Consider the following 20,292-nt stretch of genomic DNA (forward strand, 5'->3'; position numbering starts at 1 on the left):
AGCAAAGGAAAGTAAGGAATGTAGATTTAAGAAAGCGATGTACTTTAGTATTTCCATTTTATGCCGATTTAGACCTCTACTATATTTCAGAGACAAATATTGTATTTCTTACTTCATTTATCTCATATGACTGAAGTTAGTTACTTTGCAGATTTTACACATAAAACATATGTTGGTCATAAATATCTGATGTAATTTCACTGATTAAATCCCTGGTTCCCAACATTTTTGGCCTGTGACCCTTCACAGTGAAGAAGCTAATTTCAGAAGCAGTGTGATTCCAAAAGGAAAGATGTGAAGATACGCCTGTGTGAGTTGAAAAAGTTTCAGTTTGAGCGAAAAGTCAACACGTATCCCAGGGCTTTATCAATCTGCGATATGAACATACAGAGATGAGAGGAAAAAGGGGAGAAGCTGGAGGGAAATTACAGAGTTTCTGGCAACACAAACATACAGGCTCACTCAAACAGACACAGTCAGTACATCCATTTCTAACTTGATAACGCCTATAATTTCGGTGCTATTTGGGGTGAATAAACACAAATTCATTTTGAATACACCTTTATCACAGATGTTCAACCAAAGAGTGATGTTCCCTTCTCAGGTTGTTTAATTTAATAAAACTATCCAATAATTCTCACAAACAAACAAACAAACAAAAAAAACAATACATAAAGAGTCAGATAAAGTCAAAAATAAACACAACATAACAGCTTCTGACCTGTAGGTTGGGGACCCCTGTCAGTGACAAATACTACAGAACAGTGCAAAAATAAATCAGCTCTACTTCCACCAGCTACATGCTGCTAATGCATTAATGCATAAGGAATAACAGTCCAAAAATATATTAGTATTACAATATGAGAATGGTCACTCTGTATTGCAAGTGCTTTTAATTTTGATGCTTAGTACATTTTGATAATAAATTTTGAATGCCGGGCCTTTTACTTGTGAAGGAGTATTTTCATATTGCTTCTTCCAGCGCCGGAGTGTCATCTCTGCCGTGTCAGTACATGAAAAGATTAACTCACAGACTCGTGTAATGTTTTTTTGAGGTTATAAAAGGTGACCTTAGTGACACAATCAGACAAAACATGGACCCATAATCATGCTAAATCTTCATAGCTACTATCATCGCCCTGAGCGACGCTACTTGATGATCTCATGGATTTTAGTCTCATCGCTCTTGTTTTTCCCTTTAGCTGAGACTCGCTCATGTGAACAGAGCATCTGACCCCGACTGAGATCACAGGAATAACATTATGTTAATTCTGAACACAGAGCTGTCCCTTTAACCCATCTCAGCGAGTCAAAGCGCCCTAAATTGTCAGAGCATGATAATTAGCCGACAACAGCAGGGTTTTGTATGTGTGTAAGTGAGAGAAAGTGAGAGACAGACGACAGCAAAGCGGAGACAGAGAGATGACTGTGTTTGAGTGTTTACGTGTGGGACTCACGTCTCCGAGCTCTCAGCTTCCAGCACAGACTGCACAGGCAGGTAACCCCTCTGAGGATGCTTGGTGAAGTACTGCTTCGACCTGAACTTATTCTTCAGAGTCTTGGCAAAGTCCCTCATCTTCTCTCCCGAGGTTGTCTGGAGAATGATTTAGGAGTCGAGGAGGTTGGCGTGGGGCGGGTTTAGGAACGGGTATGATGGTGGCGGAGGTGGCGGGAGTGGATGGGTGAGAGACAAATTACAACACTGCAATTTTTTTTGAAAATGTTACTTTCTCATCTGAAATTTCTCCACTCTGTCTCAAGGCTGGTTTGTCTTACTTTAACTTCACTAACTTATTTCTCTATCTGTTTTCTCACTCAGTTTCTGCTACCTTTCTACGTTGTTTCAAATCGTCCCTGTCTTCTCTCTCTCATGCTCTCTAGCGCCTTCCTTCTCTATCACAGTAGAAATCTGTGGCCGCCTGCCTAGCCATTGTGAAAAACTGTATCTAGCTAATGTAAAATATTGTCCAGTGAAAAGAAAAATCATTGTACAGCTGGCCTTTTGCCATATATTTAGAGTTCAGAATTGATTAGAGATTAAATCTGGCACCATCTCAGTACATTTCAGCACTCCAGCTATAGTGCTACAGCTACTCCTCTGGAATGAACTCGACTTCAGAGACTGTGCGTGCAGTCGCTTAAGGCCCGGGTTTTATTGGGGTTTAGTGCGCAATGTGTGCTCCAAATAGCACTTTATGTGTGCACTATGTAGCCAAAAAGGACGTTACTGCTGAGTGGTACTCAATCTCTGCATACTATATAGATCTGGATGAAGCAGTGTAAGCATACGTAACAGTATATACTTAGAGATGATAGAGATTACACTGCAGTGGTGACTAATCTACGCCTGGCAGCAGGAATCAGGAGATAATAGTATATTTTTGAGAACAGCTGAGTTTTATTTGTCCCTGGAGCCTTAAATTTGTATTCAGCTAAAGCACTATATAATGTTTGTCTTACTGGGGTGTAGTACTCCATGATGGGGTAGTGCAGCTTCTTTCCCTTAGTAGTACGGCCGGTTAGAAAACATGTCTGGCAGATGTCCACATTGAACTGCTTCAGACTGCGATACCTGTCAAGATCAATATAACAGAGAGGCTGAACTGATGTTTGCAAGAAAACAGACATATCCAAGATATCAGAGACCCACAGACGGAGAGGTAGGGTGTGTGTGTATTCAATTTATATGCTTGCCTACATGCATGCTGTCACCTCTGGTCCAGACAGGGCTGTACTCTATTACAGCCACATGTTTTCTTAGTTTCAACGTCTCACAACAAACCTGTTTTTGATGAGCACTGATTCTTACATATAATGAAAACAGAAAACACCAGCTGCCACTATTAAAATTGATTTATTTGCTTCTGTTTTTCACTTTTAAAATATTCCCAGAAGTACTACACTTATTCTTATAATTACCAAACTGTAATTATGAAAAAAAAAAACATAATACACTACTATACTACTTCCAAACAATTTTAACTTTTTAACTCCAATTTTCTTATATTTTTATTTTTTTATTTTAGTGTTTTTTCTGTTGTTGGTTGTGTATGTATATATACAGTATTAGTCCTTAACAATAGCCTTCCTATTCTGTGTACTAAATCTCTTAATTTTGTTTGATGTTGCAAAAGCCTAATTTCCCAACTGGGATTTCTGAAGAATCCTTTAATGTCATATAACATTGCTTTATATGTCTTTGTGCATAGAATCTGAATGCGTGTCTGTTTAGGCATACCCACCTGAAGCCCTTGATGGGACACTGTTTGCAGACGTAGCATTTGGCTTGGTGTTTGGTCGACTCTGCGGCAGCCACACGGTGGAGGACAGGCAGCCAAACCATCGACTGGGGCTCGAGGCTCATCCACTCCAAGAAGTGAGACACCTCAATGGCAGGTTTCCCTGGGGCCTGGAAAGGGAAGGTAGGTGGGTGGGTGGGGAGTGCAGGAGACTGTAAACAACCCAAATATAGACCAACAGCAGGACAGGTACATAAAGTAATGAGAGGAGAAGGTGCGCTTCCTTTCCAAAGGTGGTCCTGCAGTGAGCTACTGTAAAGGGAATCAAAGAGAATACAAAAGATAAGAGAAGGAAAGAGGGTGAAAGAAGATGTACTACACTGTGGGATATCTTTTGCTTTTATGGGACTACTTAAACAGTTATAAAGCTAAAACACAGCAGACACAAACCTGTGTGTCTTTGTGTATACTGTACGTGTGTTTGTGTGTGTGCATGCAGTCCGTCTCTCCCGGAGGCACCTTGTTGAGAATTCCAGAAAGTGGGATGAAAAGGAAGTCAACCTAATAAAAGAATGACTCGCCAAGCGCTGAAAATCCGTGATGTGCTAAATTCTCATTAAGTCTGCATCAGAGATGCATTAAGAGGTTGATTTCCCTGGGGCTTCCTCCACCGCTCAAGCAGAGTAGCATAATAAATGTGTGTGTGTGCATACGGATCATACAGACTGTGATGGTGTACAGTCTCTCGGGGATGAAGGAGCTTCTCTCTGGTAGAGGAGTAGCCAGCATCGCTCCATGAGGGAGGTCAAATAGCAGCCCCTTGCATACTGAACACCTGGAACTGGCTCTGACTATGCTGAGCATGTTCCTGCATCACAAAACAGCACACTGAGCAGATGGGGCGCTTTTAACATCATTGGAAAAATAGAGTGATAAACATTCAGTTATCCATCAAAACTGCTGCTTTCTGCACCATCTTTCCACTAAACAGCACATGTTTGTGAAATAAGAATCAATGTACAACACTACTCACAAAGTATGGATCTATTTATCTATCTATTTATTCTGCTAGTTGTTGGCCCTAATAACCTCTGCACATACCATAACACCTTCAGCAATATCATACTTCTCTGTATAACTACCTTACTCTGAATATTCTGTGTCTCAAGTCAATTTCATCTTATCATCCGCCAGCAGAGTCAAACTGTCAGTATCTCTGTGAGGTGGCAGCAGCTGCCCTAGCCACATCTCCAAAAACTGATGTCACTCATTTCCAAGCTACCTGGCAAATGGGCAAATGGGCCACCCCCTCAATTCACAATACATGGATATTTCATCTACAACTAAATGTCCTGACATGGGGCAAATCGAGAAAGGAACTGATTTTAATCAGCCGTAGCTGATACAGCAAGCATGGACCAGAATAGAGTGTATATCATTAGGATCTTCCTTGAAAATGAGGGAATTAAAAGGCTTTGCATAGTCCACCTTCAAAAAAAGTTGCCCTGCCTCTAACAACTCTGTAATTATCTGGCGCCTCAAATTGAATGTCATGTGGTAAAGTTCCCACAAACCTGCGGCAAACATTCAAGTTCAGACACGTTTAGAATAAGCAAAGGAGGGAAAGCTAAATTAATTAATGCTTTGAACATGTCTTCTCATTAGCTGTTGCCCTGTGTGCTACTGCACTGACCTCCTTTCATCATATCAATATTCCAATATATTCCATATTATATATGCAACCTTCCCAATTAAACTTCTTGGATTTCACCTACAGTCTATATATGGTTAGTAACTTCATGAATTATCTACCACTGACTGTATTTTATGTACATTAGATGCAATGCAATGCAATATTAATGTGATGTAATGTTTGTAAGGCAGTTAGGGCTTCCTTAGGTAGAATAATTATAACTTCTCAATTTCCTGAGATGGTGCATTTAACTTCTTCTTTCTCTGTAGGAAAAGTTGAACTCTGCTTATGTCAGGGAAACACAAGAGGCTTCTCAAAGCTGGCAGCTTCCTGGTACCTGGCTTGTGCTGGGGAGCGTCCAAAAGCAAATGTTTGATTAAGCAGATCATTTTTTAAGTTTTGGCCTGTTTCCGTATTTGTAATACTGTCTTGGCACAGATAAGTTCTGTTCTGATTATTTAAAGGTCAGGCATTATTATCCTTCAGATTAATCAACAGATTAGCAGGTTTGAGATACATCAGCCTGCTGTAATAGCATTGATAAGTAGGTTTTCATTGTCTATACTGTGTGTATTCATATGCACAGCAAAACTGTGCATCGTTGACTATCTGTGAATGTATTTAGGTGTGATATGCATGTATGTGACTGTGTCCATACCATGCGGAAGCAGCTCCGGACACTCGGCTCCACATTGCTGCCCCCGAAAGCAGCAACTTCACCCAGCTGGCGGGGGATCTGGATGGCTTCGTGGAGCAGCAGGCTGAGGTGACGCTGGTCTGTCAAACCTCCTGGACCAGACACCTGACGGAATAAGTCTGCAAAAAATACAGTTATGCATCTATTATGCAGTAACTAATCTGATTATACAACAGAGTGTAACAGCGTTGATAGTGTACTACATTTGTATGCATGAAAAACGGTTATTTGCATTTGTATTATCATCATATCTGCATTTTCCCTACACATCTATATATGTTGATTTAGAGCATTTGTATGTAGGCTACTGCTATATGCACTGGGCCTTTCAAAATGTAAATAATGAATTTCATTCCAGACATTCAAACAGGATTTAAAAGATGGCACTGAAAATTATTAGCTTTAGTTTGTCAATACAGCCGCAACACATCTGGTTTTCATCAATTTTTTTAACAATGAGGCAACAAGCTTACCAAACTCAGTTTTGTGGAATAAAACTCACTTCAGTGACATATAGACAGAGACAGAATCACTATTAGTGGTCTGGCTGGTCTGCTCGGAGATGAAAGAGCTGCATAAGTGGAGTCTTGTCAGGTTCTCAATGAGGCCTTTACCAGGCTTGCTAGGACTCTGCCTGTCACCGAGGAGATGAATGCTGACAGGCGTGTGAGGGTGTAGCACAATGCCAGTGTAAGCATCCCATGTACCCCTTTCTCTGTGTATTTCTTCAACCCTACAGGGACAACACTTGGCTTTAACACCTGCATGTTAAACAGCCTCCTGTATATAGTCCTCATAACCACAGCTGAGGCGTGTTTGACATTTTAAACGTTCACATTGAGCTGTTTGATAGAGATGAGGTGTGGATGTGTTTTATGGAGACAGTATATAGCCCTATTACATCTGAAACATGCAGCTTGCAATGTTGCAAACGCTGCAATGAGATAATGTATTGCTGGATTTGGCTGCACAAGCCACAAAGTTTCTGAACACATTACTAAGTTTGTTTGTGAAGGCTTTAATATGTTTGCAGTAATTACTAGTTAGTATGAAACTACCTTTTTACAAAATCAGGGCTGCACAAACAGTTTTAGCTAGAAAGCCCTTAAAAATTTGTACATCAGTTACTACTACATTGATGGGTCAGTTATGTTATCCGTTACTGAATAACCTGCAGGCATGAGACTACAGCCATGCTGACATGGCTATGAGGCTGTACCGTAGACTGTACATAGACTGTACAAGCTGAAAGACTGACATTGCCATCTAGGTCATGTAGCTAAAACATCACAAAAGTGACATAATTGAGTTTGTCCAGTTTTGAAAGATTATGTAAAATGAAACTAGCAGTGTGAATCCAGTGTGGGGTACATTTTGTAAGTTCAGTTTTCTCAACATGATTTCAGTCTGGAGTTTAGTTTGTTTGATAATTTACCATCTCTTAGAAATATCAAAACTTAATGTACAACGAGTACAGCAAATATAAAATAACGTCATACCCTGCAACTATATGGAATATTTCTTGCTTGAAATTTTTTAAGAATAGATTTTGCCAGATAATTTTGGAGGACCAGACATGTTTTCAAAACAGCGTTTTTCTGATATTATCAAAAATCACTGTTACTATTAAGTAATTAAACTACTTTTGGAGGAGTAATAACAAGTAATGACAAGCATATTTCTTTCCTGAATTACAGCCAAAGACTGGCGATGATGAAATAAACACCCACCATCTGTATCTCAAAGCGGGTTGATGCACATGCTGCAGATTTATTTGCAAATATTATTCCAGTGACGTCTGGAGCTGGCAAAAAATGGGACCATTCAGAGAAATGACAAACTGTTGAGGCCACCACATGTCTACCTGAACCCAGAAAAAGCAGGCTGACTCACCTCAGGGACCATTCAACTGAAGACTAATCTGGTATCTTTCAGTCTTTAAGAGCTGACACAGATGGTGCGCCAAGCATGAATAATCCTGGCATGGGTTGTCCAAGCTCCTGTTTCAACTACAAGCTGTTCCAGGTTCAACTATCGTCAGCCTTATATTTACAGGATATTAGCGGGATGACTTGTAAACTGGGGTTATAATAGATCAGTAAAAACATATCCCAGACTGAGGCGGTGCACTAATAAAATTTGACAGCATAATTCAGAAAAAGGAGAAAAGGAAAGGGGGCTTCACTTTTTGCTAGTTGACTTGTGTAGAAAAATGAGAGTCGGAGCGATAGAACGAGAGTGTTCATGAATGGTGTCTTTGGCAAGCAATCCTTTTAAGGCCCCTGGTGTACTCTGCAGAAGTAAAGAAAGCTTTCTCCATTATGGCAGCAGAGTCATTTCCTCCATTAGACTAAGTAGATGTCTTTATGTAATACTGGAAATCACTGCCGTTTTGTTTTGGCTCATTGTTTGTTGATGAGGAGATGCATTAGGCACATGAGCAAGCATCAGACTCACATTTGTACTTCTCCTGGACGTCTGCATTGCACAAGCTCACCAATCCCATCTTGAAGCTGAGCACTCGCATTTTGCCGTTTCGAGCACTAAATGAAAGAAAGAGAAGAGAGAAAAAAAAGAGGTTGCAAGGTTAGAATTATTGAATGGTGAATTATTCTAAAATCACAGTGTACTGTGTTGTGGTAATACATTCATACGTCGCCCTGCTGGGAGGGACAAAGTGTAGTGGAATTTCGTGGGTCAAAGCAGTACAGATAAGGTCAGTGCAACAGTGTGAAATTGTATTAGAGCACATCCAGAAGAACTAAAGAGACTTGATGAAGTGCTGTGTCCATTTATACCCAGAAGAGCAATAATACAGACACACACATACACTACAATGTCACAATTTCACTTACAGACGAATATATATGCTTGCATATGACACACTACTTAAACACACTTGAATAACACAAAGACATCCCGTATTTGTGAGTATCCCCAGCTGAATAAATTGTCTGATCACTGGCCAATGGCAAGGCCAGTGAGTTGGATGCTGTTGTGCCCTGATCTGTGCCTAAAAGAGTCACATTAACTTTTTTCAGCTTGAAATAAAAAGGGCATATGGGGAAGTAGCTATGGAAACTCTGGATCTGAGAGGCAGACGCATCATCACTGGGCCTGTGAGGATTTAACAGCTCCGGTGCCAAAACAGCCAGGAGAAATTTAGTGCTGAGCTGAAAAGCATTGCCAGAAAGCACAGGTTTATCGAATTAACATTTGAATCATTAAGTGAGGAATCAATAACATCACATTCATCTGAGAACATCAGATCAGTGAAGTATAAAATTGAATTAAAAGAGTGAGTTAAATTTCCAGAGCTGGATGTTTCTTTGAATGTGTTCAAAAGCAAATTACAGGCAAAGTTTTTTAATTCACCCACAGGTCAAAACACGATGAAGTGAAACATTACTCAGGCCAGACCATTAGAGTCGAGAATATTGGAGTCACGTGGAGAAACATGAGAAGTCATGAGGAGAGCATTACTGAGGTTCCTCTGCCATAATTAGGGCCGGTGTGGGTCCAGAGAAGCTGGAGAGCACATGGGGACGACTGGCTGTCAGCACCTTTCACACACACTTCCTGCTGTGTGCCGCATGCCATCTTCAATATGCACCCCTGTGCTGCTCCTCAGGGGACACGTCACTCCTGCTAACCCTGCTAGTGTGACATGCCTCTGGAGGACACACACACACACAAATACACATGAGTATACACACTTGGTGATATACTATAATGCAATCCACTCGCATAAACACAAACAAACACACACAAATGAAAATGGACACACAAGCACACACACACACACACACACACACACACACACACACACCTCATTCAGATTCACTGCTGCTATTTATTGGAAAACAAAAAGCAATTACTGAAAAATATGCAGAGGGTAAAGTTTCTGATTGTCTCTCATTAGGAGCAAATAGTTAAGAGCTACCAACCACATTTATAGCACTTGTGGGTATATTCCTGTATTTTTGTGTCTGTGCTTGGTGCTTGCTTTTTGAAGATGGCAGAAAATAGTCAATCAGGAGCAAAGCTGGGGAGAATTTTAGTGTGAAAGAGGATTTGTTTCCGCTGTGTCTCAGAAGGGATGATTGGCCCTCAGCCTGGACATTGTTATTGGAGCTTTAGCCATGCTGTGGCTCTTTACAGATATCTGTACAACAAGCCATTGAACTGGTTACATCAATCTGCAGACAGACCTCTGTTCTAGGACTCTGAGGATTTGTACAAAATAGCTTTTATAGTAATTGTTTATAGTAGCATGAGATCACAAATATCCATTCTTTGTTCATTATGCAGTGTGTGTATATGATATGTATTTATGCTCGATTATTTTTATACTACCACTGTTTCTTATGACCCAATATAATATGAAAAAGGCCTTAGCACTGCTAAACCTGGCTCTGCAGCATTTCTAAACCTGATACAAACCCGTCATGTTATTTATCACGGTCATAGATGCTAACTTACAGGACACACTCAATTCTAGCATTTCATGATATTCTAGAGAAATTTAATGCTCATTAAGTATTAAATAAGACAATAGGAACAGGAACCACCAGAGGGAAGGTTATAGTCCAGATTTACAACGTCAGTCATATCTGAAGTAATAAAAACATGACCAAAACTGATTCACTGCAGGTGAATACCATTATACTCAATAGAGTCCGTGTAAAAGCTCAATTTCTCTTCCAGTCACAGATCACAGCTGCCATTGCTGGCTATAAGCTCAAACTGAGAGATAAATACTGTATGTGGCACTACTTTATTTATATGTTCGCCTGGCATTGGTATGAAATCTCCTGAAAAGCTGCTATAGTATGGAACTTTATGATCACTACATGACAAACATGAGTGTGTTACTTACTAAGATTTTCCACCAACTTAACATCAGAGTCGAGTCACGACGGACAGTTTTTCAAAATGTATCAAAACTGACGCAGCAGAACCAGAGATGTTGTCTTTTTTATTCCACATATTCTTCTCCCTTGTCAAAATCTAGTGTTTACATTACCACTGCTGAATGCACAATGCCACTGTTGACAGTTCAGTCAGAGTTTCGGGTGTGTTATGCTAGTAGCAGCTAATGTGGCCTCAAGCTGCAAGCACAGATGAGCAGCTTGTGACGTCTGGTAAACTCATTTCCTTCCAGACCCCGAGATGTTTTTCATTTTTCAAACCTGAAGTCTTTTTTCCCCAAACTTTCTTTATTTACAACAAAGAGCTATCATAGTTATTGTTGTACAAAAACAGCAATACAGTAAAGAGCAACTTTGTACAGCTCCCTCTCAGGGCTTTATACAACTTTTTTCACATATGTAGTAGCACTCCGAAAGAGTTGTAGACTCTGATGTGTAAAATTGCCTTTTAAGTAGCCGTCCAGGTCAACAAGGCTTATTTGACTGTCAGGTGGCAAGAAACACAACTCCGAATGAATACTCATGTTGCTCTGTGTCTGCTGGATACACAGACACTAACTCGATGAGACAGAGGTATAGTACATGAAAGCTGTGTTGTTTCAAAAACATAATTGATTCAGCTTTCAACACAAGCAGGTTTTAATAATTACTTCCCTCATTTCCTCAAGGAAACATCTTACCAGCTTACCCACCTGTCGTACACGTTGAGCAGCCAGTTGAGACACATGTCAACGCAAAGTGGAATGTTGACCAGGATGGACCTCTCCTCCTCCAGCCTCTCGTACAGAGCCGTCAGACCGTGAATCACCTCCACCACGTCCATCACGTGCTCCCCCTGCTGTAGCTCCTGCTCCCGAAACACCTCCACAAGGCTGCTCAGCGCTACTAAATCCACTTAAGACACACAGTGAGAGGTATCAAGGAACACAGATACCTGGGGACAACAAACTCATCTCTATTTAGCTCTGCATGTACTTTTTGATGCGATGCAAGTTGTGTGTGCAATATGCATGTGTGAGATTTAGACAGTTTATTTTTTGATATGGTTTGAAATAAGGTAAATGGATAAATTGAGGCATATTCAAGTGTAGACAGGCATGTTCCTACATACATGACTTCACATTCATTTTACACACGCACACACGCACGCACGCACGCACGCACGCACGCACGCACGCACGCACGCACGCACGCACGCACACACACACACACCCATACACAGAATAGGATCATAATCCTCACCTCAGCAAATGAGAGCACAAGCGACAGAGGAGCTTATTCACCCTTTTTGCCCACTTACGCCCTAGCAGATGTTTCAAGAGCAGTGACACAAATTTGATTTCGCTCTTCTAAACTAATTTGATGGTCCATCCCTTGGAGTGGAGCTAAAAGGGTGTCCGTTGATGCCAGGTATAATTGGATAGCACGATAATGAGGTAGAACAGAGAGAGGAGATAAGAGGAATATTCTCAGGGTTGGGAGGGAATCACCTAAAAATGTATTTCTGATGGGCTCTTATACAGCGCTGCTCAATCATTCACAAAGTGTGGAGAGAGAAAGAGTAAGAATTCCGTGGTTATCAAGGCAGCCTGGCAATTAAATTCGGGAACAATATCAACTAGTAGACCAGAGGAGGGTGAGATAAGAAAGCGGGCACGAGAAAAGAAAGAGGGGGAGTCAATGAAAGAGGTTTTTCACAGTGGATCAAGTACGCAGAGTTTTTATTACAGAAACCCGGGAAATGGAGGGAAGAGAGGGTGGGTGAAAGGTTGCAAAAGAAGGCAGAGAAGGAGAAGGAAACGAGGGTGGACACGAAGAAGTGGCAGTGGCAAATGTGGGCTCATCCGGGGCCAGTGAGAGTTAGAGCACTGCAGGTGATGGAAGATGGATGAGATTAAGGTGTCGAAAGCACAGAGACAGAAAGAGCAGCTTAGAGGTAGTGAAAAAGCGAGAGAGCAAAGAATGTGAAATAGGCAGATAGTGAGAGTGTGTGACCCCTGTAGGATATAACAAGTGCTGTGACCCTGACGGGGCACAAATTCAAGCCTCAACCAAGCAGCAAAAACTAATTGCATTCTCTTTTGTAACTCAAATGGACCAATTAATAGCTTTAATTACCTCGCAAACCAACGATCCAGTCCCTGATGAAAATGAGGCAGGAAACCGGTAGTTGAGTGGTTCTAGTGGCTCTTTTATCAATACTTTTGATTGCTGCATTTCAAATCCAACAGTAATGGAGAATACAAAGAATATTCTCAACTACATTTCCAAGTAGTGCAGAGGGGAGCGGTGATTCTTTCGACAACTGAATAAAGAAATGTGCCACAACTAATCGTTATATCTCATTCCCGAAGAGGGCTTGTCATAGCGGATTACCGATGGCGCAGGATAACAGCATATCACTTAACCAGCTATTCCCGTGCGGGAGACAGAAAATACCATGACTGAAAAACCATACGTACATCTCAGAGCCTTCTGAACCCGTCGCAGCTTCATGGCTGTTCTGTATGCTGAGAACTTGATGTTGTTCAGATCCGCTAATGGAGAGCGAGAGAGCGATAGAAAGAGATTAGACTAAATGAAAAGATGAGAGAAAACAAACCCATCCTGCACCACTCCACCCTGCCATTGAGGAATTAGACATCACTATATCTCCCCCTGTTTATCACGCCTTTGCAGAAGTCATTAGTAGTGTACTGTGTTACTACTGTTATCTGTGTATGTGTGTGCACATGCATGTGTGTGTCTAGGGGAGCATGTGTATGCGACGGCGTGTATATCTCCCCTGAAAGCTCCCAGTGTCAGATCAGATTAACAGTAAAACACATGATGTCGTTTAATCACAATTAATTAAAGGCTAAGCGAAAAGCAATCACGGTACTGGCAAATTGGGCCTTGTAGGTTAATGACAGTAGCGATGTAGTCCCTAAGGTGTTTGAAATACAGGGACCTTAATGAGCTGTGACAGGGCCCAGTGGTGCCTTGCTGGTGGTGCTGCTGGAGCCCAGTAGGGGTCCTGGGCGTAGGAGAACGACTCTGAGGATGCTTTAATTGTCTCCTTACTCACCGAGGGCTTGGTACAGTTCTGTCATCTTTGGATGGTCCCAGCATGTTGTCTGAGCTTGATGGCTGGGAGAAGACAGAAAAATGAAACAAAGGCAGAAGAATTTGTGAAGCAGGCAGGAATGGAGGTGCGCATTTTCAGGTCAGAAAGATCAAGGCAAAATGGAGCACAAATGAGCCGAGGGAGCAGAAACAGGTGGGTAGGACAAGACAGTAAAAGGAGTGAGATCAGAGGGGACTATGTGAGAGAGAAAGGGAAAAATGAGAGCGCTGGATACGGCGGCCATTGTCTACAAGAGATTCCAGGCCTGTAAAGAGCAGACGTATGGCAACATGATAAAGGAGACAGGTTCAGTTATCAACGTTACTTTCCACTACTGTTCTGCTGGAGACAGATGGAGTCATAGGAATGACATAAAAAATAAGTCGTAAAAGAATAAGAAAATACATGTGGAAATATGAACAGGAATAAATAAAAGAATAAATGAGTAAATAAAAAAAAAATGCTTTTGCTTTTATTTATTGCTTTTACTTTTTGCCAATAGCAACTGGTAAAAGGCTTTTAACAACTGTTATTGCTAGTAATAGGGTAAAAGCAAAAGAAAAGGAAACGCATTCTTTCCACATGTTTTATTTGCTTATTTATCCTTTTATTTATTCCTGTTTGTATTTCCTATTTATTTTCTTATTCTTTACAGATTTATTCTTTTTTAAAGCACTGACTGCTAATCCCAACCTGTATATGTGTATCGAAAACCATACACCACCTTCCCATCACACTATTAACTCTATTGGCACATTCTGAAACTGTACATGAAAAAATAGATCCAATAAAAAATGACTAGCGCAGCAAAATGAATGAGAATCCCCAAAGCAGGAAGTCTGCCAGGACCCAGGGGCCTTTTAGGACAGCACTCATTGTTTTACCTGTGCAAGCGCTCATTGATTGGTACGCAGTGGAGTGCTACTCAGATACTACTCCCACCCCCATCAGTACAGTAATGTAGCACATAAAGAACTGTACAGACTAAAACAAGAGGTTGTATTGCAAATGATAAAGAAAATAAATACTCATAGTCAGCAGAGGAACAAACTGTACAAAAGCTTGCACAGTAAATAAAGACACCATCCCCTACACACACACACACACACACACACACACACACACACACACACACACACATCGAGACAACAGCAGCAGAGTTCATTGATAAAACCAGCAGCACACTGGTGAAATAAGGTGAAATAGTATTGATGAGGTAAATAGATAAACAGATGAGTGCTCAGGCAAATAGGGTTCATGGTAGCTCAATAGAGTTCCTCTCTGAATCATTTAGTATTTATCTGCTCTCTAACCGTAACTCTGTACAAATGTTTGGGCAGCAGAAAGAGCTTTGAGTGTGTATGAGTGAGTCGAGCTGTGCTTAAAGCACAGATGATAGGGTTAATTCTACTCTGCTGGATCTGCTTGTACTAATGACACATTTATAGATTAAAAACAACAGCTTTGCAGGCTGAGATGAGTCAAGTCATGAGCTATGAGAATAATGGCACACAGACAGATTACAGATTTTGTTTGGAATTCACAGGAACTGTAGAATGTCGGGTGATTACAAATAATCTATGTTTGCCTTTGTTACAAATGCAAATGGTTACAATAAAATAAAGAAATAGCAGGTGCTCTAATAGACCCTCATTTATCATAGACTATAGATAAAACAAACTCCAGGAACAGAGAGAACGATTGTGGTATTGTTTGTGCTCTCAAAGCATGAAGCATGACTCCTAAGTATTGGTGAAACTGCATCATTTGAAGCTGTTTTACATTGTCTCTCATTGAGAAGTCACAACTGGAAAAATAAAGAAATCATGCCAGTCAATCAAACTAATAGACTTTGAATAATACTACAGGAAATTATGGAGAGGAAATTACAGTCACAGTTAATCTTTGGTGAAAAAGAATGTAATTAATGGGCTTCACAGGCATACAATAAGTCCATAAATGCCAAGGAAAACGTACATACATTCCCACAGCGCAGATACTGACCCTGAACTTCCACTTACTTGATGTAGTAGGGCACTTTGTTTGGCGAGATGGCACGTTCCCATGGTATCTGCACTGAACCTGCGCAAACACACAGACACAAAACCAGTTTCAAAACAGGCATGTCATGCACGAAAAGCCATTGTGCAAAATGCCCCTGACAGCGTGTCCACACACCATGTCCATTCAGATCGTCTTAACAGAGCTGCTCTGGTGATCAACAGGTGCAGTAAAGCTAAAGGGACAGGTCTATTGTGTCGAGTTTCCACAGAGCATTGGTTTGTTTGGCACGGCCTAATAGAATACAGGGAGGTAGAGGAGCCGGTGAGACAGGGTGAGTGTAGCGTTTTAACCACAGGAGGTTCAGTTGAAGATCAAAGAGGACAGACTGCACTGGAGGAAGCAAGAACCACACTAGTCCAGAGGCATTACAGAAGGCATACATGCAACCACACACTGAGACACACACACAGACATGCACACATGCATGTCGTTGTCCATTACTGTATTATGAGATGGCACAATGCAGACTTGTATGTTGTTGATCTGCATATGTGAAAAATACACACACACACACACACACACACACACACACACACACACACACACACACACACACACACACACACACAAAGACTGAAGTAGATCAGATTCAGAGGTGGAAGAAGCATTCAGGACCTTTACATAAAGGAAAAAGTACCAATCGTTCCATGATAAAGAATTCATGTAATAAAGTAAAAGTCCTGCATTCAAAATCCTACTTCAGTAAAACTCATTATTTTTACTAGTAAAATGAAGTTAAAGTATCAAAAGTAAAAGTACTTAATATACAGAATGTCCCCTCTGACTGACATATTATATATCATATTATCATTTTTACATTACATTACATTTTAGTTAGGTAGTTTAGTCCATCTGTTCCACAACCTAAGAGGGTGGACTACTCGACAGAGTTACAAGACAAATCTGGGGGTGTGTCATTAAATGGGTTTGTAAATAACAAGGACAAAGTTCTGCTACATTTTATTTTTTTTTTACTACTCTCTAATCTTTGCTTTTTTGGGGTAAATATTGGAGAGTTTTGCCTCCTTGGGCCTCAAGCAGTTATTTAAATGAAATTGACTCAGAGGTTTAGAGGGGAAACCACTCACAGACATCTGGAACGTGACAAGGAGCTCCAGCTAGATAAATATACATAAATGTATAGTGGAGTAAAAAGTACAACATTTCCCTCTGAAGTTAAGTGAAGTACAAGTTCCTAAAATAATAATGACATACAATACTTGTGTAAATGTACTCGGTCACATTCCACCTACCTATGAACAATAAGCACCATGTGCTTTATAGCATTTTACAGTGTGCAATATCAAACAAAATAAAAGCATGTTGGTGCATAAAAAGCCACACAGTACGTCCAGACGTTCCTGCAGGGTGCAGTGGGCTGTGCTGGCAGTGGAGTAATGCTATATAAGGCCAAGTGTGGCATTTCTGAGCCAGCGTGACAGCAGTAAAACTGGATGGGGCTGGTGAGGACACTGGAAACACACAAGTACACAGCACCACTTCAGATACACTTGCACAGAGTGCCCTGCCACACACGGCCTTTCCACTTCTTCATCAGTTTAAACTAGGCAAAGGCAATCACATTTGTCAGCCCCCTGCTACCCCGCCCCCTGCTCTGTACACTTTGAAGAGCAGCAGGTAAAAGAAAAGACAGAATTCACAAACATGTATCTCTGCTCAAATGAGAGCAATGACTGTTGTGATGAGCATCACTGGGGATGCTTATCGCAACAGTGAGCTGGAACTGATGAAGACAGACGAATAAAGCCTGCCAGCTCCATCTGTAACCCAAATACAAACAAACACACAAGCACAAACACACGTATAGGCAGCGTTTTAACGCCTCGTCACAACAAAACTGTAACACACCTAACCTTCTTTTCATCCCCCCCACACTTTAAGATGGTGCCTTGGCACAGCATGGCACAGATTGGTGCGACATGAGGTACCGACTTCAAATAGCAGAAGAGGACTCTTACTGGAAAGGAAGTGCTGCGATCCGGGGCCAAAGTCTCTATGTGCATCCTGGAGCTGCTTCAGCCGCTCCTCTATGGACCCCTGAAGACACGCACATGCACACGCACACACACACACGCACACACACGCATACACACACACACACGCAGAGTTATATCAAAGGGAATCATGCTGTTCATCCCTCTTCACCACAAATCCCCACAATAGAGATACAGACGCATCAGACCACCTGCTTCTCCTCCATTAGTTAACTGCAGAATATAAATTATGTCTTTTTCCTCTGCTGCCCCTCTTGAAGGACTTTGAAAGCCTTTGAAGAGCAGCAGGTAGGAAATGAAGACAGAGATTGCAAAATAATATATTTTGTTGAAACGAGGACAACGGTTCCTGGTTGCACTATCAGTGTGGAAAAGAGCTGGAGGAAAATAAGATGAAATGAGAGAGGAGGGAGGGTTACAAAGCTTCACATGTGCCATGTCAATAACTATGGAGACTGAGTTGACAAAATTAAGTTTGCCACTGCCTTTGTAAAAGCATTTCACATCATTTTTATTCCCCATCAAATGGGATTTAGTCTGTTTAATCCTGGTTTATTTGAAATGTATTGGATTTGGCACATGAATCATTGTCAGCTGGATGTTTGAAACGTCCTCAAACAATGGGAGGTAAATCCACTCGCGTTGAGGTAGAGACAGGTAAAGAGAGAATGAGAAAAAGAAGAAAATGTGAAGGGCCTTTATAGACTTCAAAAACAAGCAGACAGTGAGTCATAATGTGAGAACTTAGATATATTAAGTTAACATTTTTTCAGTGTACACACATCATTGCTCCCTCACCAGAAAATAAAACAATATAATCTGGAAGGTGATTTAAATTGGTTGGGACTAATATAGAGTACTGTCAATGTGCTGTGGAGGTGTTACTGCCAACTGTGCAGTGTTGTGCAGTCTATTTGTTATACAGGCAATTTGGGCTGCCATAAGGAAGACAAATGACTGAATTATCCATGATCGACAAATATGAGCAAATCAAATTTGGAAATACATTTTTGCCGGCGTCAGAGTAGCCAAAATCAACAGGGAACCGGATGTTGCTGGGATTTAGCATTTATCATTTTAATTAAGAGAGAAATGGGACACAGAGAGGGGCAAAGAAAAAGGTTTCTCCATTCTGCTTGCTTTCACACAAGATGTCAAGTCAGTGCATCTTATCGCACAGAAATTAATTACTGTGGGTGACAGAGACGGCAGATTGTCCGAGGTGCAAGGCAGCGCAAAGACAGCTGCAATACACAGAAAAGTTTGTCTAAAACCATTCGTAACACCTGTCACTTAATACATCACTTGGGCTCTACTGATATCACAGAGACTAGTCCAAGATCTGGGAGAGACTATGTGCTGGTGACTATGGATACTAAAAGCCTTTTTAACAATGCTGATCATCAGGGGGGATTAGAGACTCACTTCCTTCCTGAATCAAAGACCAGAGGACACACTGCCTGCTGCAGCACACAATGCATCAAAGATTTAGCAGAAATTATCCTGTAAGAGAACTTTTTCATGAAGACTCTTTTTACCTCCAACGCAAAGGGACATCAGTGAGCAGCAAGATGAGTCCCAATTTCTGTTCTTTCTATGTCGCTCTCTCTGAAAAAGAATGTGTAATGAGTCCCAACAATCCTTTCCTAAAATACATGGGACTGTGGCGGCAATTTGTAGCTGATGTCTCCTTGATAATTCAGGCTCCAGAAAGTGTTTTACTGGAGATTTATGAATGCTTTTAACGATCACTTAAGCTTCCCTATGCATCATGACCCTTATGAAAGAAATACTTTCAGACATTTTAATTGAAACAGAGGGAAGGTAGGCTACTGATGTGTATAAAAATAGGACTGACAGATGTTTCTATTTATATGCGAGCTCATTCCATCCCACACAGGAAAAAAAGGCTGCTTGTTATAACAGATGCACTTCTAGGATAAGCAATACCTTGCTGGTTTTTGAGCAACGAGCACCTGAACTTGTTCGTTTTGGTCAAACGCGTATCTTCAAAAAAAGGATCAACACAGCTAGAAAAAAACATAAGATCCTTCAACTTTTAACAAGCTGTGCTCCAAAAACATTACTGAAATAAATAAATAAATAAACCATCATCACCATTTTATCAGCAACTGTTCATTAAACTTCACTATGTTCTTTTTTCTTCCATAAAACATTTTGGAGCTGTTTTACCACCACCTAATTTTAAATTTAAATATAATTTTTTATTTATTTTTTAAAGCAGCTTCTCCATTTCCTTTGTACATTGCATTGTGGGTGAATAGTGTGCATCATCAGCACAAAAACTGTACTTAGGATGGACATACAAAACACAGTTGTGTGATAATCAGTATGTAGTATGGGATTGTTAGCCTGCTTACTACTGCACAATGGAAATGTCATTACTTTTGCTGTTATTTAGTCATAATCCAAAAGTATTGGACACACAGAAATTGTGACCTGATGATGGCGCTGGATGAAAAATCAAAAAAATCAACAGAGCAGTTACAATTCATCCTGACGGGGAAATTAATGTCTGGCAATCCA

The 20,292-nt window shown here is 40.8% G+C and overlaps 1 protein-coding gene across 1 annotated transcript; it reads right to left on the reverse strand.

Moving 5' to 3' along the window:
- Window positions 1-1,453: 1,453 nt before the first annotated feature.
- Window positions 1,454-15,460, reverse strand: drp2 (dystrophin related protein 2). Its single transcript, XM_022760269.1, has 9 exons — window positions 15,441-15,460; window positions 13,628-13,689; window positions 13,023-13,097; window positions 11,253-11,454; window positions 8,087-8,172; window positions 5,591-5,748; window positions 3,243-3,409; window positions 2,461-2,572; window positions 1,454-1,594 (listed from the first exon to the last, which is right to left on the reverse strand). Exons 1-9 carry the CDS (start codon window positions 15,458-15,460, stop codon window positions 1,454-1,456), a joined length of 1,023 nt encoding a protein of 340 aa, XP_022615990.1.
- Between the last annotated feature and the right edge of the window lie 4,832 nt (window positions 15,461-20,292).

Source organism: Seriola dumerili, unplaced genomic scaffold (assembly GCF_002260705.1).
Source record: "Seriola dumerili isolate Sdu_G_001 unplaced genomic scaffold, Sdu_1.0 BDQW01000331.1, whole genome shotgun sequence".
NCBI lineage: Eukaryota > Metazoa > Chordata > Actinopteri > Carangiformes > Carangidae > Seriola > Seriola dumerili.

What these genes read in the sequence shown, in the direction of transcription:
- drp2 (XM_022760269.1), bottom strand. Translation starts at nt 15,460, where the DNA reads ATGAGAGACAATGTAAAACA. An exon ending in AGAACTGTACCAAGCCCTCG is followed by an intron (nt 13,098 to 13,627) that starts GTGAGTAAGGAG and finishes GCTCTCCATTAG; the next exon opens with CGGATCTGAACAACATCAAG. An exon ending in TCCGGAGCTGCTTCCGCATG is followed by an intron (nt 3,410 to 5,590) that starts GTATGGACACAG and finishes TTCCCTTTCCAG; the next exon opens with GCCCCAGGGAAACCTGCCAT.